Below are 22,124 nucleotides of genomic sequence, written 5' to 3' on the forward strand. Positions count from 1 at the left end.
GTTAAGTGCATCAAGGATGAGGAAGGTACATTTTTTATGGAAGAGGCTCAGATTAGACGAAGATGACAAACATACTTCCATAAACTCCTGAATGATAAGGGTGATAGGAACATTGTGCTAAGCGATTTGGAGCACTCCGAGATTCGTTGATTTTGGATATTGTAGGCGTATAAGAGTAGAGGAGGTCGAGAGGGCTATGCACAAGATGCACAGGGGTAGAGCAACCAGGCCAGACGAAATCCATGTGGAATATTGGAAGAATACAGGTAGGACGGGTTTGGAGTGGCTAACTAGGTTGTTCAACATTATTTTTAGGATGCCCGAATAATGGAGGTGGAGTACGATGATTCCATTGTATAAGAACAAGGGTGATATCCAAAGTTGCAATAACTATAAGGGGATTAAGCTGCTTAGCCATACGATGAAAGTTCGGGAGAGGGTGGTTGAAGTGAAGGTGATGAGCAATGTATCCATTTCTGAGAACTAGTTCGATTTTATGTCGGGGCGTTCAACTATGAAAACCATTCACCTTGTGAGGAGATTGGTGAAGCGGTATAGGGAGATGAAGAAGGACTTGCATATGGTGTTTATTGACCTAGAAAAAGTTTATGACAAAGTCCCGAGAGAGGTGCTCTGTAGATGTTTAGAGGCTAAAGGGGTCCCAGTAGCCTATATTAGGATGATTACAAACATGTATGATGGAGCTAAGACTCGGGTTAGGACAGCGGGAAGAGACTAGGAACACTTTCCGGTTGTGATGGGGTTGCACCAAGGACCAACTCTTAGCCCATTTTTATTTTCCTTGGTGATGGATGCATTGATGCGACACATTCAAGGAGAGGTGCCACGGTGTATGTTATTTGTTGATGACATAGTTCTAATTGACGAGACGCGGGGTAATGTTAACGAGAGGCTGGAGGTTTGAAGGTAGACCCTAGAGTCTAAGGGTTTCAAATTAAGCAGGACCAAGACAGAATACTTGGAGTGCAAGTTCAACAATATTACCTAGGAAGTTGACATGGAAGTGAAGCTTGAATACAGGTCATCCCCAAGAGAGGTAGTTTCAAGTACCTTGGATCTATAATACAAGGTAACTGGGAGATTGATGAGGATGTCATGCACCGTATCGGAGTAGGATGGATGAGCTGGAGGCTCGCTTCCAGTGTCTTGTGTGATAAGAATGTGCCGTTGAGACTTAAAGGTAAGTTCTACAAGGTTGTAGATAGACCGACTATGTTGTATGGAGCAGAGTGTTGGCCTGTCAAGAACCCTCATGTCCAGAAGATAAAAGTATCTAAGATGAGGATGTTAAGGTGGATATGTGGACATACCAGACTGGATAAAATTAGGAATGAAGTTATTCGAGATGAGGTGGGAGTGGCCCTTATGGAGGAAAAGATGCGGGAGGGAGATTGAGATGGTTCGGGCATGTTAAGAGGAGAAGTATAGAAGCCACAGTCAGAAGGTGCGAGAGGTTAGTCTCAGTGAGTATCAGGAGGGGTAGAGGTAGGCCTAAGAAGTCTTAGGGAGAGGTTATTAGGCGGGACATGGCGCAGCTGGAGCTGACTGAGGACCTGGCCCTAGATAGTAGGGTTGTTCAAATCCAACCGTAACCATTAACTGAACCGAAAAAATGGCTTATTGGCTTATTGGAATCGGGTTATCGGGGTAACTGTTGGTGAACGAATTGAGATTTTATAATTATCGGCTTAACAGTTTAGGGACGAATTACTCAATTTCCTTATCGGATAAATCATTAATCCGTTAAGAATTTCTATATTTATACTTTTACCTCTATGTATATAAAGTAATTTTTGAACCCTAAGGTACTCTTGGGAACTTCAAGGCACTCTTTTGAATTCCCAACTATTGTTTCCCCTTTTTTTTGCAGTCAAAACATGTTATGTTTATAGCATATTGAAAAACATGTTCCCAGAATGATGTATTTTAAGAAGTTACGTGCATTTCTTCTTTCTTCTTCTGTTGTTGGTATACATATTCTTTGATTGTATGATTGTCCTAAAAAGTAAGGGATAAAAGGCACTTTCTTTTAGTGTTTTTTAATATACCAATAGTAATTAAATCTGACAACTTGCAAAAAAAATATTCTTAGCTATGCAACCAAAAGAACTAGCGTTCAAAAAAATTCTATTTGATTTAGCGATAAATCGCTCGATAACCGTCAGATAATCATAAATCTGATACCAATCCGCCAATTGTCTTATTGGATGGCTAGCGAATTATTACATTTATAATCCGATAACCGATAGCCGAACCGTTAAGCATAATAATCCGTCCAATCCACCCGATAAGCATCCCTACTAGATAGGAGGGTGTGGATGTCGAGGATTAGGATAGAATGTTAGTAGGTAGTCGAGCGTTTATCTTTGTCTTACCCAGTCCGATAACATTAGTGTTAGTATGATATTCTTTTATTCATAAATTACTATTAATACATAGAGTTAACTACTTTTTTGGATTCGATCTTTTTTATCTTGTTGTTATTCCTACTTGTTGACATTATTTTTTTTCATTCGTTCTCCAGTCGAGGGTCTATAGGAAACAACCTCTCTGTTCTTATAGGGTAGGGGTAAGGCTGCGTACATCTTACCCTCCCACGTTCCGCTTGTGAGAAATTGGTGGGCTTGTTGTTGTTGCTGTAATGTATTTTAGGAACAAAGACGATTAGATTCTTTCTTGAAAAAAGTATATTGTTTCTTTTATTTACAATAAGAACTTTTGAAAATTGAAATAAATTTGATTCCTTCTTGAAAAAGTTACTTTCCTCTATTATTTAGTTAGAAATTTTACGAATGCACCTTTTAAATATTTTCATTTTGTTAGGAATTTTAGATTTTTATTTATTTGTTCGAACACATTTTAATCCTTCTTGAAAGCGTCAAGAAGATCAGAATTAAAATGCATTCTGGTGAAATATCTTCTATCACATGTGGCAACGAATGCTGGTAATCTACAAGGTTGGAGCTGCAACAAAATCATCCCCAATCATAATTCATAAGCACGTAGAAGATCCTACAACAGATCTTAAGTTTTTGGGTAGCTCTCGTCCAAAGCTAAGGATAAATTCTAATTAACACATTGCCAATATAGCTCAAAAGATTGCCAATATAGCTCTAGGCTACTCAGAGAGTCTGGGTCATTAAGTTATACAATAGGAAAATATAAAAAGAACAAATTCAAGAAGAGATTCACACACTAGAAGAACCTTTCTGATATCAACAATCATCAAGAAAGTCTTCCATTCATTCCCCCTAACCGCTCTCCAGAAAGAAAGAACAGTGAAAGCAAAGTGGTTGGGAGGGGGCAGTGAAGGGCATGGCAGTTGCAACGTCAAGAGGGAAAGAGAAGAGGAAGGTGGTGTAGGGCATTTCAGCAGCCATATCAACTTTGAAAAGCTAAATGCAGCTCTCTTTGGCGCCTATGATCAGTTTAGGCATAGTAGTTTAAGCTGGCTTTCTTCTTGGCTTGAACTTGAATGATACCTTCGTTGAAGTCTTCATGCGTAACCTGCAAGAGAGCGGACACAGAATTAGATGGCTTGCAAACCTAAAAAGAATGGGGATTCTGTTTTGCCACAGTTGATTAGCCTCCCCAAGACGAACTTCAGACATGTACAAGTATAGAGAGAGCATCACATATCTTTTTTAATTATGAAATATAGATCATCATATGTATTAGTCACCAGTGAACTGCAAGAAGGGCAGACGTAATGGACCAGTTCAATTCAATTACTGTTATTATGAATATAATATATCAGACCAGGTAGAGCGGATTCAGGATTTTAATACTATGAGTGCACTATTATCTTTAAGATAGATATTTGGTTCCATTACATAAAATTTTATGATGGCCGCAAGTTGACAAGCAAACTATATTAATACTATATTCGCAAAAAATATCATTCACTATACAATTGTCCTCGACGAGTTTTTATTGAAAATGGTCAATAATAACATCATTACTTACAGTTTTAAATATCTTACACCCTATACAACAAACTAAACAATCATTTAAAAAAGATTTTAAAAGCGGCGCTTAATATTGAGGCGAGGTTTTCCTGCTTTGAATCCACTGAGAGCCTCCGAGCCGAGAGAGACGAGTCATGAGTACTTTGTTTTTAGGGATTTCAAAGTTTTGTACTCAAAAGAATGATTACAACAACAACAACAACAACATCCCAGTGTAATCCCACAAGTGGGGTCTGGGGAGGGTAATATGTACGCAGACCTTACCCCTACCCCGAGGGGCAGAGAGGTTGTTTCCAGGAGACCCTCGGCTCAAGAGAATGATTAAAAGAAGAAAATAAAAAAGCCATAGGCAAAAAGGAATTTTCTTTTTAAAGAAGTAAAAAAAAATGTATTTGTTTGTTAATTGAAAAGAAAGAAAGGGCATACGATTATGTTGTTAACTGAAAAGGGTGTGGGAAAATGGAAATTTATTTACTGTAATTAATAATAAAAGAAATTAATCAAAAAGAATTGTATGGGGATCGAACCCCTCACCTTGGGGTCAAAAAGAAGATAAGAGGGGCACTTAGCCACCAATGCACCAAACCAATCACTTGAGCATGGGTGGCCACAAACATATTTAACCACATAAATAAAAAAATTAGTATTTTATACATAGCTTAGGGAAGGGAGCATGGGTGCATGTACCCCACCCCTCTCCACGTAAATTCGTCTCTGAGACCAGGGTAGAAGCCTAAACTTTATCATGTGCTTAAAAAAGAATATGTGCTTTATGTAACTATATAACTGTTGGGAAGGATAATATTTTTTGGAAAAGCAATTGGATTTCATTTTTACCTTATAGCCAAAGCACTTGAAATTTCTTAAAACACGTGTCAATTCTTAAAACTTATTCATCTTTAAAATCATTTAAATTTCTCAAGCTTCTGGTATCATCAAAAACTTGAACTGCTTGAGCTTTTTAACCCCCTAACATGATGAGATGCAGAACTTAAGTCAAACATCATAAAGATAATAGCCAGACCATCAGCCCAACTATGCACATATTTGGGGGGGCACACAATGTAGGAGAGAGTAGGAGAGAGAATAGAGACCTCGGTGGCATCGCGACGAAGTGCTAGCATGCCTGCCTCAACACATACAGCTTTCAATTGTGCCCCATTAAAATCATCTGTTGATCGAGCCAATTCTTCAAAATTAACGTCTGGGTTAACATTCATCTTTCTGGAGTGGATCTGCAGTTGGAAAATAACCAAAAGATGTTAAAAGCAAAATACTCAAGAACTCATTTCATAGTAGCTAACCAAGGCAAGCAAAAGAGAAATGAGCTGAGACATGTTTAGCAGAGTACCCCACCTGCAAGATCCTAGCCCTGGCTTCCTCTGTTGGGTGGGGGAACTCAATCTTACGATCCAATCGACCAGATCTCATCAAAGCAGGATCCAAAATATCAGCTCTGTTTGTTGCAGCTATTACCTGAAGTGAACAAAGAGACCAAAACAGTTTAATAAAAATGTATAGAAGCAGAAAACTGAAGATCTCTTCTTTTAGCCTTTGCAGTTATTCTCAGCTAAAATCTTGAAACCACTTGCAAGGTAATTTTTTGGACAGGAAAATCATGCTCAAGATCTGAACCACAAAGTTGGACTTAAAAAAAAGGTGTATGCATAAATAGTTATAAGTCGACAAGAACCTTAATCCGATCATCACTGCTAAAACCATCGAGCTGATTAAGTAACTCCAACATAGTTCGTTGGACCTCTCGATCCCCACTAACTTCGCTGCAAAATAACAACATTACGTAGTTAGATTAAGTAACTCCAACATAGTTCCTTAGCTAATATGTTTACTGAGACGGGGGATATTATGGCATGCAAGGTTAAGTACATATTTGTGCAAAGCAAATCAAAGTATATAGTGTACCTATCAAAACGCTTTGTGCCTATAGCATCAATCTCATCAATGAAAATAATGCAAGGTGATTTCTCCTTTGCCAGCTCGAAAGCATCACGAACAAGTTTTGCGCCATCTCCAATGAACATCTAAAGTTAGCACAAGCATTAATCAGCAGCCCAATTGTGTAAAAACTTCAAATTGTGTACGCAAAATTGTAAATTTTCGATGTAGCAGTTGAGAGTAAACTTCAGAAAGCCAATCAATAATATAATAAATGCCAAATAATTACGTGATCATAAGTTCACAACATGAATTCAAATTTTGTCATTTTGGACAGTTAACAATAGGAAATCATTTGATGAGCTTAAACTAACGTGTCATCACTTACCAATCAGAAAAACAAAAACAAATGCTGACATGTTCAGTATTTAGAACTAGAGATACCAAATCGTAAAGATGAGTGATATAGATACAACCTGTTCCTGATAAGAATACTAGCAAAAAGGGAGATGGTATACCCTAACCACCATGGATAATGGATAATTAGTAGATGGTTATGGTTACTTAATATCCTGACTGTACACTAACCTTTATACCTAGGATCACTTATATATCTGTAATAACTGCATGTAAATCCAACCTAAAGTTTTTACAAAGTCATAAGCTTTTTCTTTTCCTTCAAATAATCACGAGTAAGTTTAAATGAGAACGCATGCCATGACCAAACTTTTAAGCATAATATCAATAATAAAAATGCTTTCTGGAAGTAGATCTTTTTATTTTTGATAAGTGAGGAGCTTTGTGGAAGTAGATCTAATCCTCACGTTTCAGACAAAATCAAATCCAGAGCTCTAGGATCTGAATAGGTGTAATTTCAAAGAGACAAGTATACTTTACAGCAATTCTTAGTCAAAATTGCCAGGACCAATGAAAAGAGCAAAAAAACTAGGTTCTCGCCTATCCGGCACAAGAGAGTTAAAATTCAAATAAATCTAATGCAATTAAACACAGTAGGCTTAAAAAGCCGAAAAAGATCTACCTGCACGAGCTGGGGTCCAGCTAGCTTAAGAAAAGTAGCATTTGTCTGTGCAGCACAGGCTCGAGCCATGAGTGTTTTCCCAGTCCCTGGAGGCCCATACAAAAGGACTCCCTTTGGAGGACGAACGCCTAATTTCTGGAATCGTTCCTTGTGTGTCATAGGCAAAACAATTGCCTCGACAAGTTCTTGAATCTGTTTCTCCAAGCCTCCAATGTCATTGTAGTCTTCAGTTGGCTTTTCATCAACTTCCATTGCCTTAACCCGAGAGTCATATTCAGATGGCAAAGTATCCAATATCAAATAACTGTCTTTGTTTACTCCAACCAGATCACCAGGTTTCAAATTGTCAGGATCAACAAGGCCAACGACAGGCAAGAAAATTGTCTGTAATTGGCAATAGGGAACAGTTCAATTTAGCATCTAAAGAGAATATAACTTAAAGAACCTGTCGAAGAAGGATTAAGCAGAATAGTATATATACTAAGGGAGAAATTAAAAAATAGCCCGATTTACAAGTGTTCATTCAAAAATCGCCACAGTTTCAAAAGTAATCGAAATTTAGCCATTTTTCATGTAAAGATAAATCTGAACGAAAACACTATTCAAAATCCGAAAAATATTCCAGCATAATATACTGGAGTTGAATATTTTACATGTGAACTTCCAGCATAATATACTGGAACTTGCAGCATAATTCCAGTATATTATGTTGGAAGTTTCTGCGTGTTGAAATTCCAGCATAATATACTGGAAGTTCATACACAGGTGCACCGATCTCCAGTATATTATGCTGGAACTTTTCGTGTTGCAGCAAAATAGTGGCTATTTTTTAATGACTTTGCAAATGCTGGCTATTTTTGAATGACTAGTCCGAAAACTGGCTAGCCCATGCTATTTTTACGGAAAGTTGGGCTCCATCCAGGAGAAGTAGAAAAAGAGAGTTTGGATAGTAATAACGACAATATATACCTATAAAGCAAATGACATAATCCTATGATTCGACCCCTCACCTGACGCGTGGATGTTTTCAGTACAACACACTTTCCCTTCCTTTGTGAGTCGAGATCAATATTTGCACCATCCTCCTCAGCTTCTTCCTCTGGATTCATCTCCAAAATCTGTAAGATACCAGAATTAGATGTGCTTCAAAGTTAAATTTCTCTACTACTTCTTCCATGAACACATATTCTTAATAACCAAAAAAGGAAAAAGGAAAAGCATCAAAATTTGCAATCTCACAGTTCAACGTGTTAAAAAAAAAAAAAAAACTGAGATTACTGGGAAACAGATTCAAGCACTCAAGAAAAGGAAGCACAGCAGTCACTGTCCTCTGTCCTGCCCAATTTATGTTCCTCTAAACCATCTTCCTATTTCCCTATCTATCTGATCCCGAAAATGCAATTTCCGCACTTAAATTGACACTAGATAAATTTTCTTTTTTGAACTCTCCAATCAATTGAACAATATAATACTGCAAAGACAATCAAATACAAATATACAGTATATGCATACATAGCATGTCAGCATCTTAATTGGGTGAGTTTTAGTCCATAGTATCATAGTAACGGTACAGTGTTAGTTTTCGTGACAATAAATTAGTCCAGGCAAAAGAAATACATCAAAATCAGAATCCATAGCACATCCTACGAGTTGTAAAGCCTCTTAGTTGAAAAGGTAATGTAGCCAATCGCCATATCCGGTGCAAAACTCTCTACAATTCCTTTTTCTTTTTCCTATATGTAAATATAACTTGCTAAAGATAGGCGTCAAAGCAAGATATTGAGAAAAACATAATGACTGACCTCAACAATGTTGCCGACCAAGTAAGGAAGTTGTTTATTGAGCTTAATTTTCTCTTGATTCTCCTTTATCTTCTCCTTGAACGAATCCACCTCTAGATTCGTCCTCTGTAGCTCTTCCTATAAATTCACCATTCAAGTCAAATAGTCAAAAATCGAAGCCGTAAAAACAAAAGCATTCAACAAACAGAATATTAACTCCGAGAGATCGGTAGGTACCCTAATGATTCGAATTTCATTGTCCAGAAGGCGAGAAGCCCTAATAATATCATCAGTGGACATAGCATGGAGCTGATCGTCTTCGAAGTTGCTATCCTCAGCCATCGCCGTTGCCATCGTATCTTCTATAGAAAAAATAAAGCTTGTGTTTTTATGAGAAATCCGGGTAGAAAACGGAGTTAGATAGTCGATCTGTGTAACTTGTACAATCAGAAACCTTTATATTCTCTTCTTCTCATCGTCAGTCTTCTTCTCCAAGAAAAATTAGGGCCTAGCGGGCCGTCTCAACACAGTTCGAGTTGGTCTATTATTGGCCCAACCCACGAGTAGAGGCCCGTTAAAAGCAAACGGCAAGTGAAAATTGATCATTTGTTTTTTCAAAATTTCTTCTTCTTTTTTTTTTTTCGAAAAACTTTCACATTTTTTTCGAAATCTGTATTTGGCCATAAAATTTTCAATTTTCACTTGAAGATGAATTTTGAATTTTTTTAAAAATATAAAAAAACTCCAAAAATTTATTTTTCAAAATTTTCACTCCGATCACTCACAAAACTTCAAAAACAATCCAAAATTATATTCACGTCCAAACACAACTCTAATTTTCAAATACCATTTTCACTAGAATTTTTTTTTTACATTTTTTTTTGGAATTTTACAATTCTTATGTCCAAACGCCCACTTAGTTTATGCTCCATCCGTTTCTCTTTTATATGACTATATTTGATCAGAGTAGAGAAAAAGTTTAAAAAAAAATTGAAAACTTTTGATGCGCTAGTTAATTATAGTCAAACTTTTTTAGAATAGGTTAATTTTTTTCGAACATTTTTTTGTTGCAATATTCAGGGGCGTTCACACCCTTTCCCAAGCAGTGTCATGTGTCCAGAATTTTACTAAATATACATATAGAAAGATGAAATTATTGGGTATAAATATAGAAAATGACACTGCTTATCATTATAGTCATTTGTTCTTTTGTTCATTTTTTCAAACATTGACATCACTTATAAAAAAAATGTCTACGCCACTGGCTATATCGGAGTACTGTTAAAGTTGGTTCTCTCTCTAGAATTACTGATGGCAATACCTCTACTTCACATCATATCTAGTTACACGTTTGCAAGTGCAGAGACATCTAAACTAAGGAAGTTTTTCAATTTTAAGTGAAACTTTTTCTTTTTAACCATTTATCAGAAAGCTCAAGAAATACCAAGGATGAAAGCAATCCCTTTTCTGTCATTTTGTTAGATAATTCAACAAGAAAGTCCAAATAAACTTGAAGAATTGACATGAATTCCAATGGAAATATTGTTTTTCTTACAAGCAATAACCAATGAAATCTGTATTATACATTTGTACAGCAAGATGTATTGAACTTCTAGCCACTTGCTCTCCATAACTAGCTAGTACAAAACTACTTACTATATCTTATCTTAGATAAGCAAGCAGAAGATGCAGGATTTCATCAGAACTAAAGCTTCCAGTATATGCCTAATCGATGAAGTAGGCCAGCAACGATAGCCCAGAACAGAATCTCGCCAAAGATTACATAAAGAAGAGTTCCCACTCTTGTTGAATGCCATACTCCAATGAAAATGTGCTTCTTTATCCAATATATCTGCAATTGTTGAGAGTTCAATCAGTTTATTTAAACAGCAATGAACTGATACAGGATAAATATAGTACCAAGATCTCGTTTACTTTCAGTTTTATTTGTCAAATTAAGTTTGCTATCATGCCATTTGTGTATGGATAATTTAAGGTCTCACCAACTATCTGTAGACAAAGGAACTGCAGAATATCAAAAGGGAGAAGAGTAATGAAAGAAGCACCAGTGTGTTGTGAGGATCCTCGTAATACCAGCCGTTGATGAAGCCTGCAAATATTCCTCCAGCGGCCATTACATAAACAAGCATGGCATTCATTCCAATCCATTCCAGTGGCAGAAATACATACTTCAAGTTCAAAATATCAACCTGTATCGCAAAAGAAAAGACTAGGAATTAAAATTTGAGAATCTTGCAACAGTAATCATGCATCAGAATGTTGTCATTCGAAGCTTTCTTGTTAAAAATTACACAACTCTTCAAAATTCCAGCTACATTCTCATTATGAAAACCATAAGACTTGAAAACTTGGAATGTCAACTTGAACCTTGAGAATTTTTGTTCCTAATAATGCATTTCAGAGGCAAGTATGATTTAGCTGTAAATGTCTATACATCCCAAATTCTAATGTCCCAAATCGATGAGTTCAATTTGTAGCACAGAATAATAATACAAGTGATCAGAGTTTACAAGACTAGTGTACCAGAATGTAGAAAGCAGAGAACACTAACGCGGCTGCTCCTGAGGTTACACAAACATAGCTGAAGGTGTATAGTTGCTTATTTAAAGGAATAGCTGTATTCAACACCACCACCAAAGAAAAAATGAGAAAGATAAGAGACAAGAGGTAAAAATAGCTAGCCCTGAGTCCACTTCATATAATCCAAATTTTACCATCTGTGAAATGGAGAATAATTCCTAAAACCAAAAGAGCTATGCCCATGACAACCCAATGCAAAAGTCTGGATGTGTGATCCTGAAATTTCATCAAGATCTGAATATCAGTAACTATGCTGTAAGTTGGTGAGATGGTCATGTCTAGAAGATTTTGACTTAACCTTCATATGGATAAGGACATGTCCAAAATGAACTCCAATGACTGTAGAGAGAATAGCAGAAATCGAGCTGTAGTCATAAGTAGAAAAATTTACCAGACAGGAAAACTTGGAACATTAGTAAACAGCATGAAGGTATCCAGCATTACAAGTTTTTATTCATCAAGTAGAAAACTAGGAAAGAGAGAAGTTATTTCCAGTCTAACGAGCCTTGAAGAATTGGTATAAGCGTCCTACCTCAGAATTCCTTCAGGTTCAAATGGCGCAAAACACCATAATGGAGCATCGTCCCTGAAAGGTCCCACATATGGGGAATCTTTAGTGCAAGCCTGCAGAATAAAGATCAACAATATATTAATTACCAGGTGAACTTAACTGAGTGAAAAATAGATAGATTGATAAAGAAGCATAAGAATTAAGCGAACAGATAAACTTTGTACAGAACTAATCACCTTGGATCTCTTCCAAGCAGGACGTGGATACAAGTGATTGATTCCAAGTACTTGTCTGTCAATATAACCCACTGCATTGCAAGGAGGATCCAGATTTCCTCTCACGTTGCAAGTAACCTAACACCAAAATGGAATATCTTGACTTCTGATGACAGAAATACTAGAGTTGAATTTGGAACACGGATGAGTAAATCTCACAGTCAAAATCTTCCCAAAATCAACACTATCCGGGTTCTGGACAACAAAATGCCAGTCAGGAACATATGTTCCGTATAATGTGGCCAAGTAAATTATTAAGACACATGCTCCAATAACCCTGAAATTATGAAAGAAATGTTAAGTTCTAACTTAGTTATCCTTAATGCTATCACCACTTTAGCAACACCGAAAAAATACTCACCATTGCCAATAGTATATCTTGAATATGGAGAACCATCGAGTTGGTAGTTCCTTGGGTTGGGTTTGTCTGGTTGTTATTTCTATTATTGCCACTACCAAGTAAGCGAGAGCAATTCTCTAGAAAGATAAAAAGCAGAAAAATTATCACCAATACAAGATATTAGCATTCAAAAAAAGGGGTTGGGATCAAATACTACCTGGAGAATGCCACACCACCTTATCCTATTCATGTCGACACCATATTTTAGCTTGTCAAGATCCTGGAAATAACCTCCTTCACAATTCAAAGATGAAGTTAGGCTCGTAATGACTTTGGGAAGAAGAAAGATGAGATGCAAGACCAGTGAATTCCCACTGCCTATTTCCCTAAGACAGTTACCACATGGTCGAGACTTTCTATTCGTAGCCAAACACAATTCTGTTTCCTAAAGGGAAGCTAACAACTAAAAGTCATTACTGATCCTTCGTTCTGAATGAATGGCCAAATTCCAAACATGGCCATTTTAAAGGATAAAGGATTTGTAAATTCATCCGAGCTAATACATTGTTGCAATAGCAAAAGTTGGCAGAAACAGAAGCTTGCTAACACTTGGCCTAGATTTTATATGCTATATTGGATATCAATAGAATGCATCTCTCCTTAATTTTTGCAAATTGAAAAGCGAGAATAAAAGAAAGAAGAAAGAAAGAGAAGTAACCTTGTAAAAGGAGGCCCCAGAATAGAAGTTTGAGAGCCCTTAGTATCACCTTTCTGATGGCCACTAGCTTTTCTGGTATTTTCTACACAATCAGCACCAATGAGTATGAACTACTTCCTGAGTTTATATTCTTATAAATGGGCAAAAATGCGGAGAGAACCTTGAGAGCAAGTGCTATGGCCATTCCCACAATAAACAGAAAGAATGGCATCACAAAATCTGCAAGATTGCAACCGTTCCATGGTGCATGCCCAATCATAGGCCATTCTCCTCCAGCATCATCAACCAACACCATCAGCTACAAATTCGACAAACCTCAGCAAGTTTTCAAGGCAACAATGATAATATGTGATTTACTTCCACATCCACTGAGCAGATTACGATAATTTAGTCCAAGCAAATCATGGGACTAAGAAAATTAATGAAAAAATAGATAACTATTGAAATTCCTACACTCTAAAATTTTCCAGGTCACTATAGGGCACAGGACAAATAGGATACAGAATATTTTTATTTATTTTTTGAACCCTGTCGCGGACATAGTCTGGTATGTAAGTTGGGAGGAGGGTAGATTATTATTAAAACATGTTTACGGATCCTCTGGAAATTGCAAGAAACCTCAATCAAGAAACAAACTTCTGGTAAACACAATAAGCCAGTATAAATTAGTTTTAAAATATGCTTGTAGTCGCATCACTAAGCACAAGATAGCTCAATACAGTCACACCAACAAAAAAGTTTAACTTGTTAATATAAATCAGAGGTGTACATTTTTAATTATTCTACGGCCATTATCTGAGCATAAAATGAGATAAGCTTGGTCAAGCTGAGAGAGACCAATTCAGTCTGTTATCCCAACAAAGTAAAGTAAAATTTCTATCTGTCTACCCCCCAACAGAAATGCTAGGGTGTAGAGAGAAATATGAAGTTGACTGCCCTCTTTATGTTTACGCAGATAAAGCTTGCAATCCTTAGTCCCTTGGACTCGAGTTTTATGTGTAAACTGTAATCAACATTTCTTTTTAAAAAATATATAGATATATACTAAATTCGCCGCCATTGTTAAAAAAACCATGAGTGCAGGAGTCCTCTACACCAAAACTTAATTGTTATCCCAACTATTGTATGAGTCTATTTTAGAGAACATTGATGGTTTCAAGAGTCCAGGCCAAGAAAGCCATTAGAAGAAATAGATGGCCAAACTTACTGCAACAGTGAGGCCTCTGAAAATATCAAGGGAAGCCACTCGCTTTGTCTTTTGAGGCTTAACTTGTTTCTCCATTTCTGGAGCTTCAACTATGACATGCTGCTGCTGGTCATGTTGAGCCATATCTACTTTGATATCAGCCATCATCAACTACACTAACGGCTTATGACAATTGACACAAGGGAATAGGGAATAGGGAATAGTAACTCAGCAGCTCAATAGAAATGAGGATAGGAATCTTTTGAAGACAAAAAAGATATTGCAACTAGAATCGATTTGTTAATTTTGTCTGTATTCGACAATCAGTTTGTCTTTATACGATTGCGTGACCGTCCTCGACTAGATTCAATTATAGGATAAGTTTTCTTGGACCCATTGTACTATTAATTGAAGTCTTTCGTGAAACCTCAAACAAAAAAACCTAACCCGTCGCACCCCACTACGTTAATCCAGAAAGATGCTTCATGGCAAATGAATGAAGAAACAAAAATACAAGTAAAAATATCATATTTTCAACGAGCTCGTCCAAATTTTGCATGCTTAAAAACTATATAAAGATTCATTAATCACAACTTTTTATAATAAAAAGCCTACATTTTTTGAAAAATAACAGTAAAATAAAGTTTACTTTCATCAAAAAGGAGAAAAAGTTTGCCCCCCAAATAATTATAATAACAATAATAATACCATTAAACTAGAGGAAAAACGAAAGAAAATCACAACATTAAAGATCTGAATGGTTTCGTCTAGTCCTAGCATTCCAGTATTAAAGTGAAAAGCATCTTTAACTAGATCCTCAATACCTCGAATTCGGCAAAGAAAACTAGCTCAGTTTTCATTTAAGATTACACACATACTGATGGGCAAATATTTTCAAGACACGAGCTCGCTAACATTTTTCTTCACTCAAAAGAGAAAAACACTGATCAATCTGAGAGTGAGCATTTCAAGCCTAAATACACTCCCATCTCAAATTAACTGGAAGCAGCCTTTCCTCCTAGAACCACCTTCATAATTTGGCAGTATAAACAAAATTAGATACAACATATCTAATATGCCTTTAAAGTGACACTTGTCATCTGGTTTCATTGCCTCTAAATGAAGATGACTAGCCACGTCCACGGCCTCCACCTGTAAAAGAAATCCGATCCAGAATCATCTGATTAGCAAATGGCTATAAATGGTGAGTTCTCAATTACTTGATGACTGTTAGAAACTTCTTCTAAGGAGACTGTTTCAAGCATTGACATGGCAATCAGTCTCCTCATTCTGCTTAGGTGTATTGCTAGATATAAATGCATTGCATGAATAAAATATCTCACATGAAAATGCCAGGCCTCGAATTGAAACTTAGGGATAACATAAACTTTTAAGAGAATAAGCACAAAATTAGGTATAAACTTTCATTGAACACTTCATACCTTTTCCACCAGACTTGGCACTAGGTCCTCCTTTGCCCCGGCCTTTGGCACCTGCATCTTCCATTCCACGCCCAATGCCTTTCGCCTGTCTTCCAGAAGCACTTTCATCCCTACCTCTTCCCCTTCCTCGTCCTCCTACACCAGGTGGTTTTCTATCTGCAAAAGTTTAAGGAGTAAATCAAAAAGAATTAACAAGATACTATATTATGGAATTAACCAACATGGAGCAAGAGCACGTTCATGCATAGTAGAAGGTTCTCTAAAAAGAGGCAAAATAAAAGATGCATGTTATTATTAAACCACATACACTGTTTACTTAATATTTGTCAAATAACCCCAGTCTAACAACTTCGCAGAGTTAATGACTTGCAAGTACAAGATGAACCAATAAGTAATCCCGCCAAACAGACTAATGATCCCCAATATCTACATTCCATCAAAGATCATGTTAATGTGATCCAAAATTCTATTTATCCACCAGTATGACAGGTCAATAATATGGCTTAAAAGATCAATACAGTTCACAAGTACTATTTTAATGAAACTTAGATTGGACAAAAGGAACTTCTTGACCCTTCCCCACCACAGAGTAGCATTGGTGTCGTGTCGTGTTGTGTCAATACCAATCGACGTAAGTAAATGGAGGATCCATGTAACACAGCATGTGACCATGCCATGCCAAGATTACCATGTGGGAAGCTCTATATTATCGAGATGAGAACGATCCAAAAGCCTAATAATCTATATATTTTATAAAGCCTAAACATCCCTTATTAACTATCTTCGTTTCTTTTACCAGCAATGCTCTTACAACTTAAATAATTATGAGGTTAAATTAATAATTTTCCACACCTTTCTCAGCGTATATCTCATATTTTTTACCTTTTACCATTTTCTTGAAAAACATCTAAAATATTACTATTTCAATTTGATTCCCAACAAATTATACTTGAATTGAAAATTAAATATTCTTTTCATTATACACATGCATTGGGTCTACAACTTCTGGTTGGAGGAAACAATTAATATACCTAAAATTAAGCTGAATGTTGAAAAACTAGTCCTACGCGAGCAGGAAAAATTGTATGATGAACAAACCCCATACTGATCCAAAAGCTAAAATAGAAGTGGTTATAAACTTTCTGAAAATTACTAGTCCAAAGTAGTACCTGCACGGCTTTTTGCTTCTTCCTGAACTTTATCAATCACCTGGAAAAGAATGCAAATAGTATAGTTAACCAAACAGCACTAAGAGGGATTATTAACTCGGTCAAACAAAGAGCCAAGGGCAGACCAAGCTTCCAGAATTTATAATTTACTGTGAACTCAGTCTCCAACCCCAGTGATAAAAATGAACTATTCCAACCAGTAAACACATGTATATATGTCCATACGTAGGAATACATATAAACACACAAAAACAATATCTACAAAGCCTAAGCTCTCAGAAACTAAAGTTGCAATACTGCAGTTATTTCATGAATAAAAGTAAAGGCAAACTGCAATCTTTTCCATTTTTTGTGAAAGTAAAGCTTCGATTCACGGCTTAAGGGATATAGGAGGTTTTCAATTAACATTTACTACAGCACAATAATGATGTATGCCATGTTTGGCAAACATCAAATCTCATAAGCTACCTAACTATGGTTTTGACAGCACTTCGTATCTGTTAATTTGTTGTGAACATTATACATCAATAAGGAAAGTCTCACAAGCTAAGAACACATGATGCTACCCGGTACTGCCATAAGTCTCAACAGCCAAAGCATTATGTGTAACAAGTGATCCAACATGAATTACATTTGCATACTCTTAACATCAATTGAACTGAATTCCCCAAAGACTTCCCCTTTTGACAAGGAGAACCACTTAACTTAATGACTTTTTTCAAGAAAATGATAGCTGCTCACGAACACTCCTCTCCCCTACCTCTCCTTTTCAAACGCGCCTTCCCCTGTGTCCAAACAAAGGAAGAGCTACAACAAACTAGGATAATGGCTGCTTTCAAACATCCTTTCCGTTTCACTTGTCTAGCTAGTAAACAAAAAGGAAAGCATCTAACAGAGGAAACAAACAAATAAACGCTAGGAAAAGATGGTTCTTGATACTCCTAAAAGATCAACAAAAGGATACACAATTAAGCTCCAAAAATCAAGGTAATTCCTAAATCAATTATGAATGTGTGTGGAAGGACGCATAGAGAGAAGCTAGTATCATGACTTCAATTTACAATAGCACAAACTGCATCCCTAAAAGCACACTGGGAAAGGTTTATAACAAGTTCATCTCTCTTTTTACATGCTTTGGTTTCGATTAAATGATTAATCCGACAAATAGCTCCATGAGTACGGTCACACCAAGATTATCTAGTAGCTTGACTCCCCCTCCTAACAAACTAAGGGAACTGGACAGACATGGTTAACAGCTTTTGACAAACATCATCGTCCATCCATCTCTCTTCCTAGCATAAAAGTGAAGGCCGAGACGAATGACAAAAGATGATAGCAAAAAAAAAAAAGGAAAAAAACTAACAAACAAAAGGAAAAGATGGTTTCTTGGTACTCCTATAAAAGATCAAGAAAAAAGGAAGTGCAACTAAGCTCCAGAATCTCAGGCTATTCCTAAATCCACTATACATGTGTGTGTGTGGAAGATAGACGCACGCGCACGTGTGGAGAGAGAGAGAGTTATACATCACAAGGTTAGGATAACTTCCCATATGTGCCTGTCATGAATTATGAAATATCAGAGCCGAACAGTGCATACCCCGCTCTAAAAGAAGCAAGTAAAAGCAGAAAGCAGGCACTGCTGTTTTATTTAGCACAAAATTGCAAGGGGGTGGATTCACAAGCGGGTCAGCACTAAACAAACTCGCATTGTCATCTTCATAGAATTGCACTTCTACCTAAGGTGTCAGATTCGATGGCCCTTAGGAAGCACAACTCCGTCTGATTTGGCTAAACTGCATCACAACCAAAGTATTCACACCTCCTCTAACAGAAATGTAACTCACAGGAAAACGAATATACGGTGAACTACAGCCATGCAAGCAAGAACAATATCAATAATGGTTCGACCGTATTATTTCTAACACTTTATATCTTTTTCTATTATATGATATCTGATATAAAATAAGCCTGTAATAGTGGAAAATAAATAAAAACAAGGAATGATCTAAGTTCCAAATCTTATTTGAAAACCATTTGGTTACACATCTTATCTGAAAAAAACACTCAGGTTCCACATCTAAAACACTAATGTTCCATCCACATCAATAATTTCATTTAAGAAGTCTATGTTATCAATAGTAAAGAGGCAACATGATTATGGGGACATTCATATTTAGCCTTAGTAACATTAGAGTTGTGCTAGAAGTTTCAACCTTTAGTTAAAAAAACAACATACCCAGTCTTATCCCACACCGTGGGGTCTGGGAGTTTCAACTTTTAGTTCCCACCCGTTATTATTGCTTACACTTCTTTAGAGTTGGCAAATCATTAGTTTAAATTATCAGTTAGTGAACTTTGGAAGACAAGTTTTACTGCTGATCCTTCCTTGAACTTTTTCTCCCCAGTTCTCTATGGCTTTTGTGCTCTCTTTCCTAATAAGCAGACAATGCAAGGCAAGCTTACCTCATAGTATAACGATTTTACAATCACCCAAGCAAAGCAACCATTTAATGACACATATAACTACAAGATATGTGCACAGGCCTTTGACCCCTTGGTTCAAGGTTCAAGAATGCCATACACACTATTGGCAGTGAAAAACAAATAATACTACACAAAGGCATTACTAATCATAACAATGAAAAAAATAAACTAACCTCGTCAGGAACTCTAAGATACTTTATGGTATTGCCACGAATATAACATTCTGGCATTCTCCAAAATCTATCTCCATCCTGCATTAATTTTTAAGAAATCAGGTGCCATTACACCACCAATACATGGGAAAACCTACAATAACATTAAAACGGAAAGACGACTTACCTTTGATGTACAGATGACTTCACGAAGATGGATGTTCATCCAAGTATCACAATTCACCAAATGTCCGTTATAAGTCTCTCCATTTTTTAGCTCCACCAACTGTATTAGAAAAAAAAAAGAGTTTCCAGATTGTTATAATTCAATGAATACAAGCAAGTAATCAAAAGCTAATAAACCCATCGGGTGTTACGAGTTTCGACTACTTCATGTGGAATCCAGAGACTTGAGGCTTATTTTTAAGGTACTATACCAATATGCAGAAACTGATAAATTATACTGAAACAAAATCTATTGCCTTTGATAATGTTAGTTGAAAAGCGTCAGCTAACAAAAGGACAAAATAAGGGCTGATTGTTGTTATTCTCTCGCTCTTTAGTTTCGCGATCAACTAGAGTTATACATCTGAATTCGTATAACTATTTTATTCATTAAGTTCAGGTTCATTCAAAATATGCAGAACTCGAGAAACCTAATTGAGCTAACTGCATTAAATCTCACAAAAGACTTGAATTGGACTAAACAATAAAACTAGAAAAAAAAAAAAAAAAAGAAAAAGAAAAAGAAAAAAAAAAGGCATGAGTCTCCCCTACATGGGGGGGTTCAAAAGCTTACCATGGGATGCCCCTGTGCAGTCTTGAGCAAAGAGAGCGGAAGCTGAGACAGAAAAAGAAAAATAGAAATTAGAGCTTCATAACACAACATATTAGAACTCAAAACCCTAACCCTACACCTCAGAAAGTGATTAATGCTAAACGTACCATATTTAGATGCGTGAAAATCCGAATTCAAAATTGCCTGCAAAAGTCAAAACACACGGATTACCAATCAAACAAACTGATCCCTTTTTTGGCCGAGACAATGTACAGAAAGAAAAAAGCACTTAAATCATTAAAATTCTCTCTTTTTTACGATCAAAGCCTTGACACTACATGAATTTTGCGCAAAAATACGTGATAATACAGATAATGAATCCATTATAGAGATTTGAAAATGGATATTCAAAGCCTTTTACCTCGTTAATCTTCGTCTTTCTCTTCAACTTACCTGAAAATAACGAAAACGTAGGGTTCCTTCAAAGTGGCTATTAAGTAGTGTCGAGCTTGTTGTAAATTGAAAATTTTCCATTATACGCCGTTGCCAAAATGAAGTATGACTTGGGTGACACGCTGTCACGCTCCATGGACTGTAAATTGATCCTAAGTGCTATTGTCACTTTCACCATATTTTAATTTCAAAATCCCCCTCAGGTTTCGACTTTCTACTTCAATTATATGAGGTATTTTGGTCATTACAGACACCTCACTTTCCACTATGCCTCTATTTTCTTTTTCTTTTTTGGTGTTTCCCATTTTTATTTTGCTTTAAACTATTTTATAATCCCACAAATTTTAACGTGTACGCTAACCTTATCCCTACCATGGGCGATAGATATTTTTCTTTGCCTTTCAAGATATTACATATAAAGAGAAAGATAGCCGGTCCTTTGGGCGGCCGAGAGTGTTTTGTAAAAAGGACCAAGGAGAATCTATCCTAAAAGAGGAGGAGGAGGAGTAGGAGCTAGCTTTAGGGGCGGAATCGAATGATTACGAGATAAACAATGAGACAAATGAGAGCACTTAGATAATTCATTTTGAGTACAGGAAAGTTTGCTGGTAGGAATTCCTCATGGCGTATTACGGTATTTCTATTTCTCATGGACCTTCGGCTCAAGAAAATGAAAAGAGATAATAGAACAAAAACAACAACAAAGGCAAAAAAAATAATACCAACAACCAAAAAATCAGAACAATAACTGAAAGCAATATCAATAGCCAGTAACAATGACAAGGTACTAGGAAACTCGAACGAAAAAAGTTGTATGAGCATAACATGTACCACCATCATTCAAGGACAGGACACTATTAGACTAATTTTACACCTAGTACGGAGTATAAAAACGTTCAACTACCTAATAACCTACAACCTAATGTTCGACCTCTACACATTCCTATCAAGGGCCATGCCCTGTGTAAGCTGGAGCCGCGCCAAATCTTACATGACCACCTCTCCCCAATACTTCTTAGGCTGCCCTCTACTTTTCTCATACTCGCCAAATCTAACAGCTCACACCTCTTTACCGAGCATCTAGGCTTCTCCTCTGCACGTGTTCGAATCATCTAAGTCTCGCTTCCCGCATTTTGTCTTCTATAGGAGCCACACCCACCTTCACCTGAATATCTCCATTCCTAATCTTATCCAACCTAATGTGCCCGCACATCTTCTGCTATTTTTTTTTTGCTAATTTCATCTTCTAGATATGGAAATTCTTTACTGGCCAACACTCTGCCCATACAACATGGCCGGCTAACCACTAC

The 22,124-nt window shown here is 36.6% G+C and overlaps 3 protein-coding genes and 1 non-coding gene across 6 annotated transcripts; all 4 read right to left on the bottom strand.

Annotated features, from left to right (window-relative positions):
• Positions 1-2,986: 2,986 nt before the first annotated feature.
• LOC107827589 (26S proteasome regulatory subunit 6A homolog) lies at positions 2,987-9,144 on the bottom strand. The gene is made up of 9 exons (XM_016654756.2): positions 8,943-9,144; positions 8,727-8,843; positions 7,935-8,042; positions 6,925-7,308; positions 5,913-6,031; positions 5,683-5,770; positions 5,346-5,465; positions 5,084-5,224; positions 2,987-3,528 (listed from the first exon to the last, which is right to left on the bottom strand). The coding sequence occupies exons 1-9, from the start codon at positions 9,057-9,059 to the stop codon at positions 3,451-3,453; spliced, it is 1,272 nt and encodes a 423-aa protein (XP_016510242.1). The 5' UTR covers positions 9,060-9,144; the 3' UTR covers positions 2,987-3,450.
• A 1,070-nt stretch (positions 9,145-10,214) lies between these two features.
• Positions 10,215-14,715, bottom strand: LOC107827587 (uncharacterized). 2 transcript variants are annotated; one of them, XM_016654752.2, is made up of 13 exons: positions 14,358-14,715; positions 13,311-13,448; positions 13,151-13,232; positions 12,650-12,726; positions 12,454-12,569; positions 12,252-12,369; positions 12,054-12,170; positions 11,839-11,930; positions 11,605-11,671; positions 11,441-11,522; positions 11,250-11,341; positions 10,772-10,915; positions 10,215-10,557 (listed from the first exon to the last, which is right to left on the bottom strand). In XM_016654752.2, the coding sequence occupies exons 1-13, from the start codon at positions 14,502-14,504 to the stop codon at positions 10,411-10,413; spliced, it is 1,419 nt and encodes a 472-aa protein (XP_016510238.1). In that variant the 5' UTR covers positions 14,505-14,715; the 3' UTR covers positions 10,215-10,410. The 2 variants fall into 2 exon arrangements, with proteins under 2 accessions (XP_016510238.1, XP_016510239.1); XM_016654753.2 differs by having other exon boundaries at positions 13,151-13,222; positions 14,358-14,589.
• A 375-nt stretch (positions 14,716-15,090) lies between these two features.
• LOC107827588 (putative U6 snRNA-associated Sm-like protein LSm4) lies at positions 15,091-20,918 on the bottom strand. Of its 2 annotated transcripts, none has more exons than XM_016654754.2 (8): positions 20,783-20,918; positions 20,529-20,565; positions 20,383-20,424; positions 19,771-19,869; positions 19,605-19,682; positions 16,948-16,987; positions 15,779-15,934; positions 15,091-15,488 (listed from the first exon to the last, which is right to left on the bottom strand). In XM_016654754.2, the coding sequence occupies exons 2-8, from the start codon at positions 20,529-20,531 to the stop codon at positions 15,466-15,468; spliced, it is 441 nt and encodes a 146-aa protein (XP_016510240.1). In that variant the 5' UTR covers positions 20,532-20,565; positions 20,783-20,918; the 3' UTR covers positions 15,091-15,465. The 2 variants fall into 2 exon arrangements, with proteins under 2 accessions (XP_016510240.1, XP_016510241.1); XM_016654755.2 differs by having other exon boundaries at positions 20,815-20,909.
• Positions 18,629-18,754, bottom strand: LOC142162503 (small nucleolar RNA snoR127). Its single transcript, XR_012693763.1, has one exon. It is a non-coding gene; the product is annotated as a small nucleolar RNA snoR127 (small nucleolar RNA).
• Positions 20,919-22,124: the final 1,206 nt, after the last annotated feature.

This window comes from Nicotiana tabacum, chromosome 7, assembly GCF_000715075.1.
Source record: "Nicotiana tabacum cultivar K326 chromosome 7, ASM71507v2, whole genome shotgun sequence".
Classification (NCBI taxonomy): Eukaryota; Viridiplantae; Streptophyta; class Magnoliopsida; order Solanales; family Solanaceae; genus Nicotiana; species Nicotiana tabacum.

Excerpts from the sequence above, each read along its gene's own strand:
- LOC107827589 (XM_016654756.2), bottom strand. The coding sequence starts at position 9,059 with ATGGCAACGGCGATGGCTGAGGATAGCAACTTCGAAGACGATCAGCTC. Across the intron at positions 8,844-8,942 it reads ATGAAATTCGAATCATTAGG|GAAGAGCTACAGAGGACGAA; the intron begins GTACCTACCGAT and ends GTGAATTTATAG. Across the intron at positions 8,043-8,726 it reads TGGTCGGCAACATTGTTGAG|ATTTTGGAGATGAATCCAGA; the intron begins GTCAGTCATTAT and ends GGTATCTTACAG.
- LOC107827587 (XM_016654752.2), bottom strand. The coding sequence starts at position 14,504 with ATGATGGCTGATATCAAAGTAGATATGGCTCAACATGACCAGCAGCAG. Across the intron at positions 12,727-13,150 it reads CTGGGGCCTCCTTTTACAAG|GAGGTTATTTCCAGGATCTT; the intron begins GTTACTTCTCTT and ends TGAATTGTGAAG. Across the intron at positions 10,916-11,249 it reads TCTCTGCTTTCTACATTCTG|GTTGATATTTTGAACTTGAA; the intron begins GTACACTAGTCT and ends TTTGCGATACAG.
- LOC107827588 (XM_016654754.2), bottom strand. Across the intron at positions 15,935-16,947 it reads AGAAGCAAAAAGCCGTGCAG|ATAGAAAACCACCTGGTGTA; the intron begins GTACTACTTTGG and ends AAACTTTTGCAG. Across the intron at positions 15,489-15,778 it reads TGCCAAGTCTGGTGGAAAAG|GTGGAGGCCGTGGACGTGGC; the intron begins GTATGAAGTGTT and ends TTTCTTTTACAG.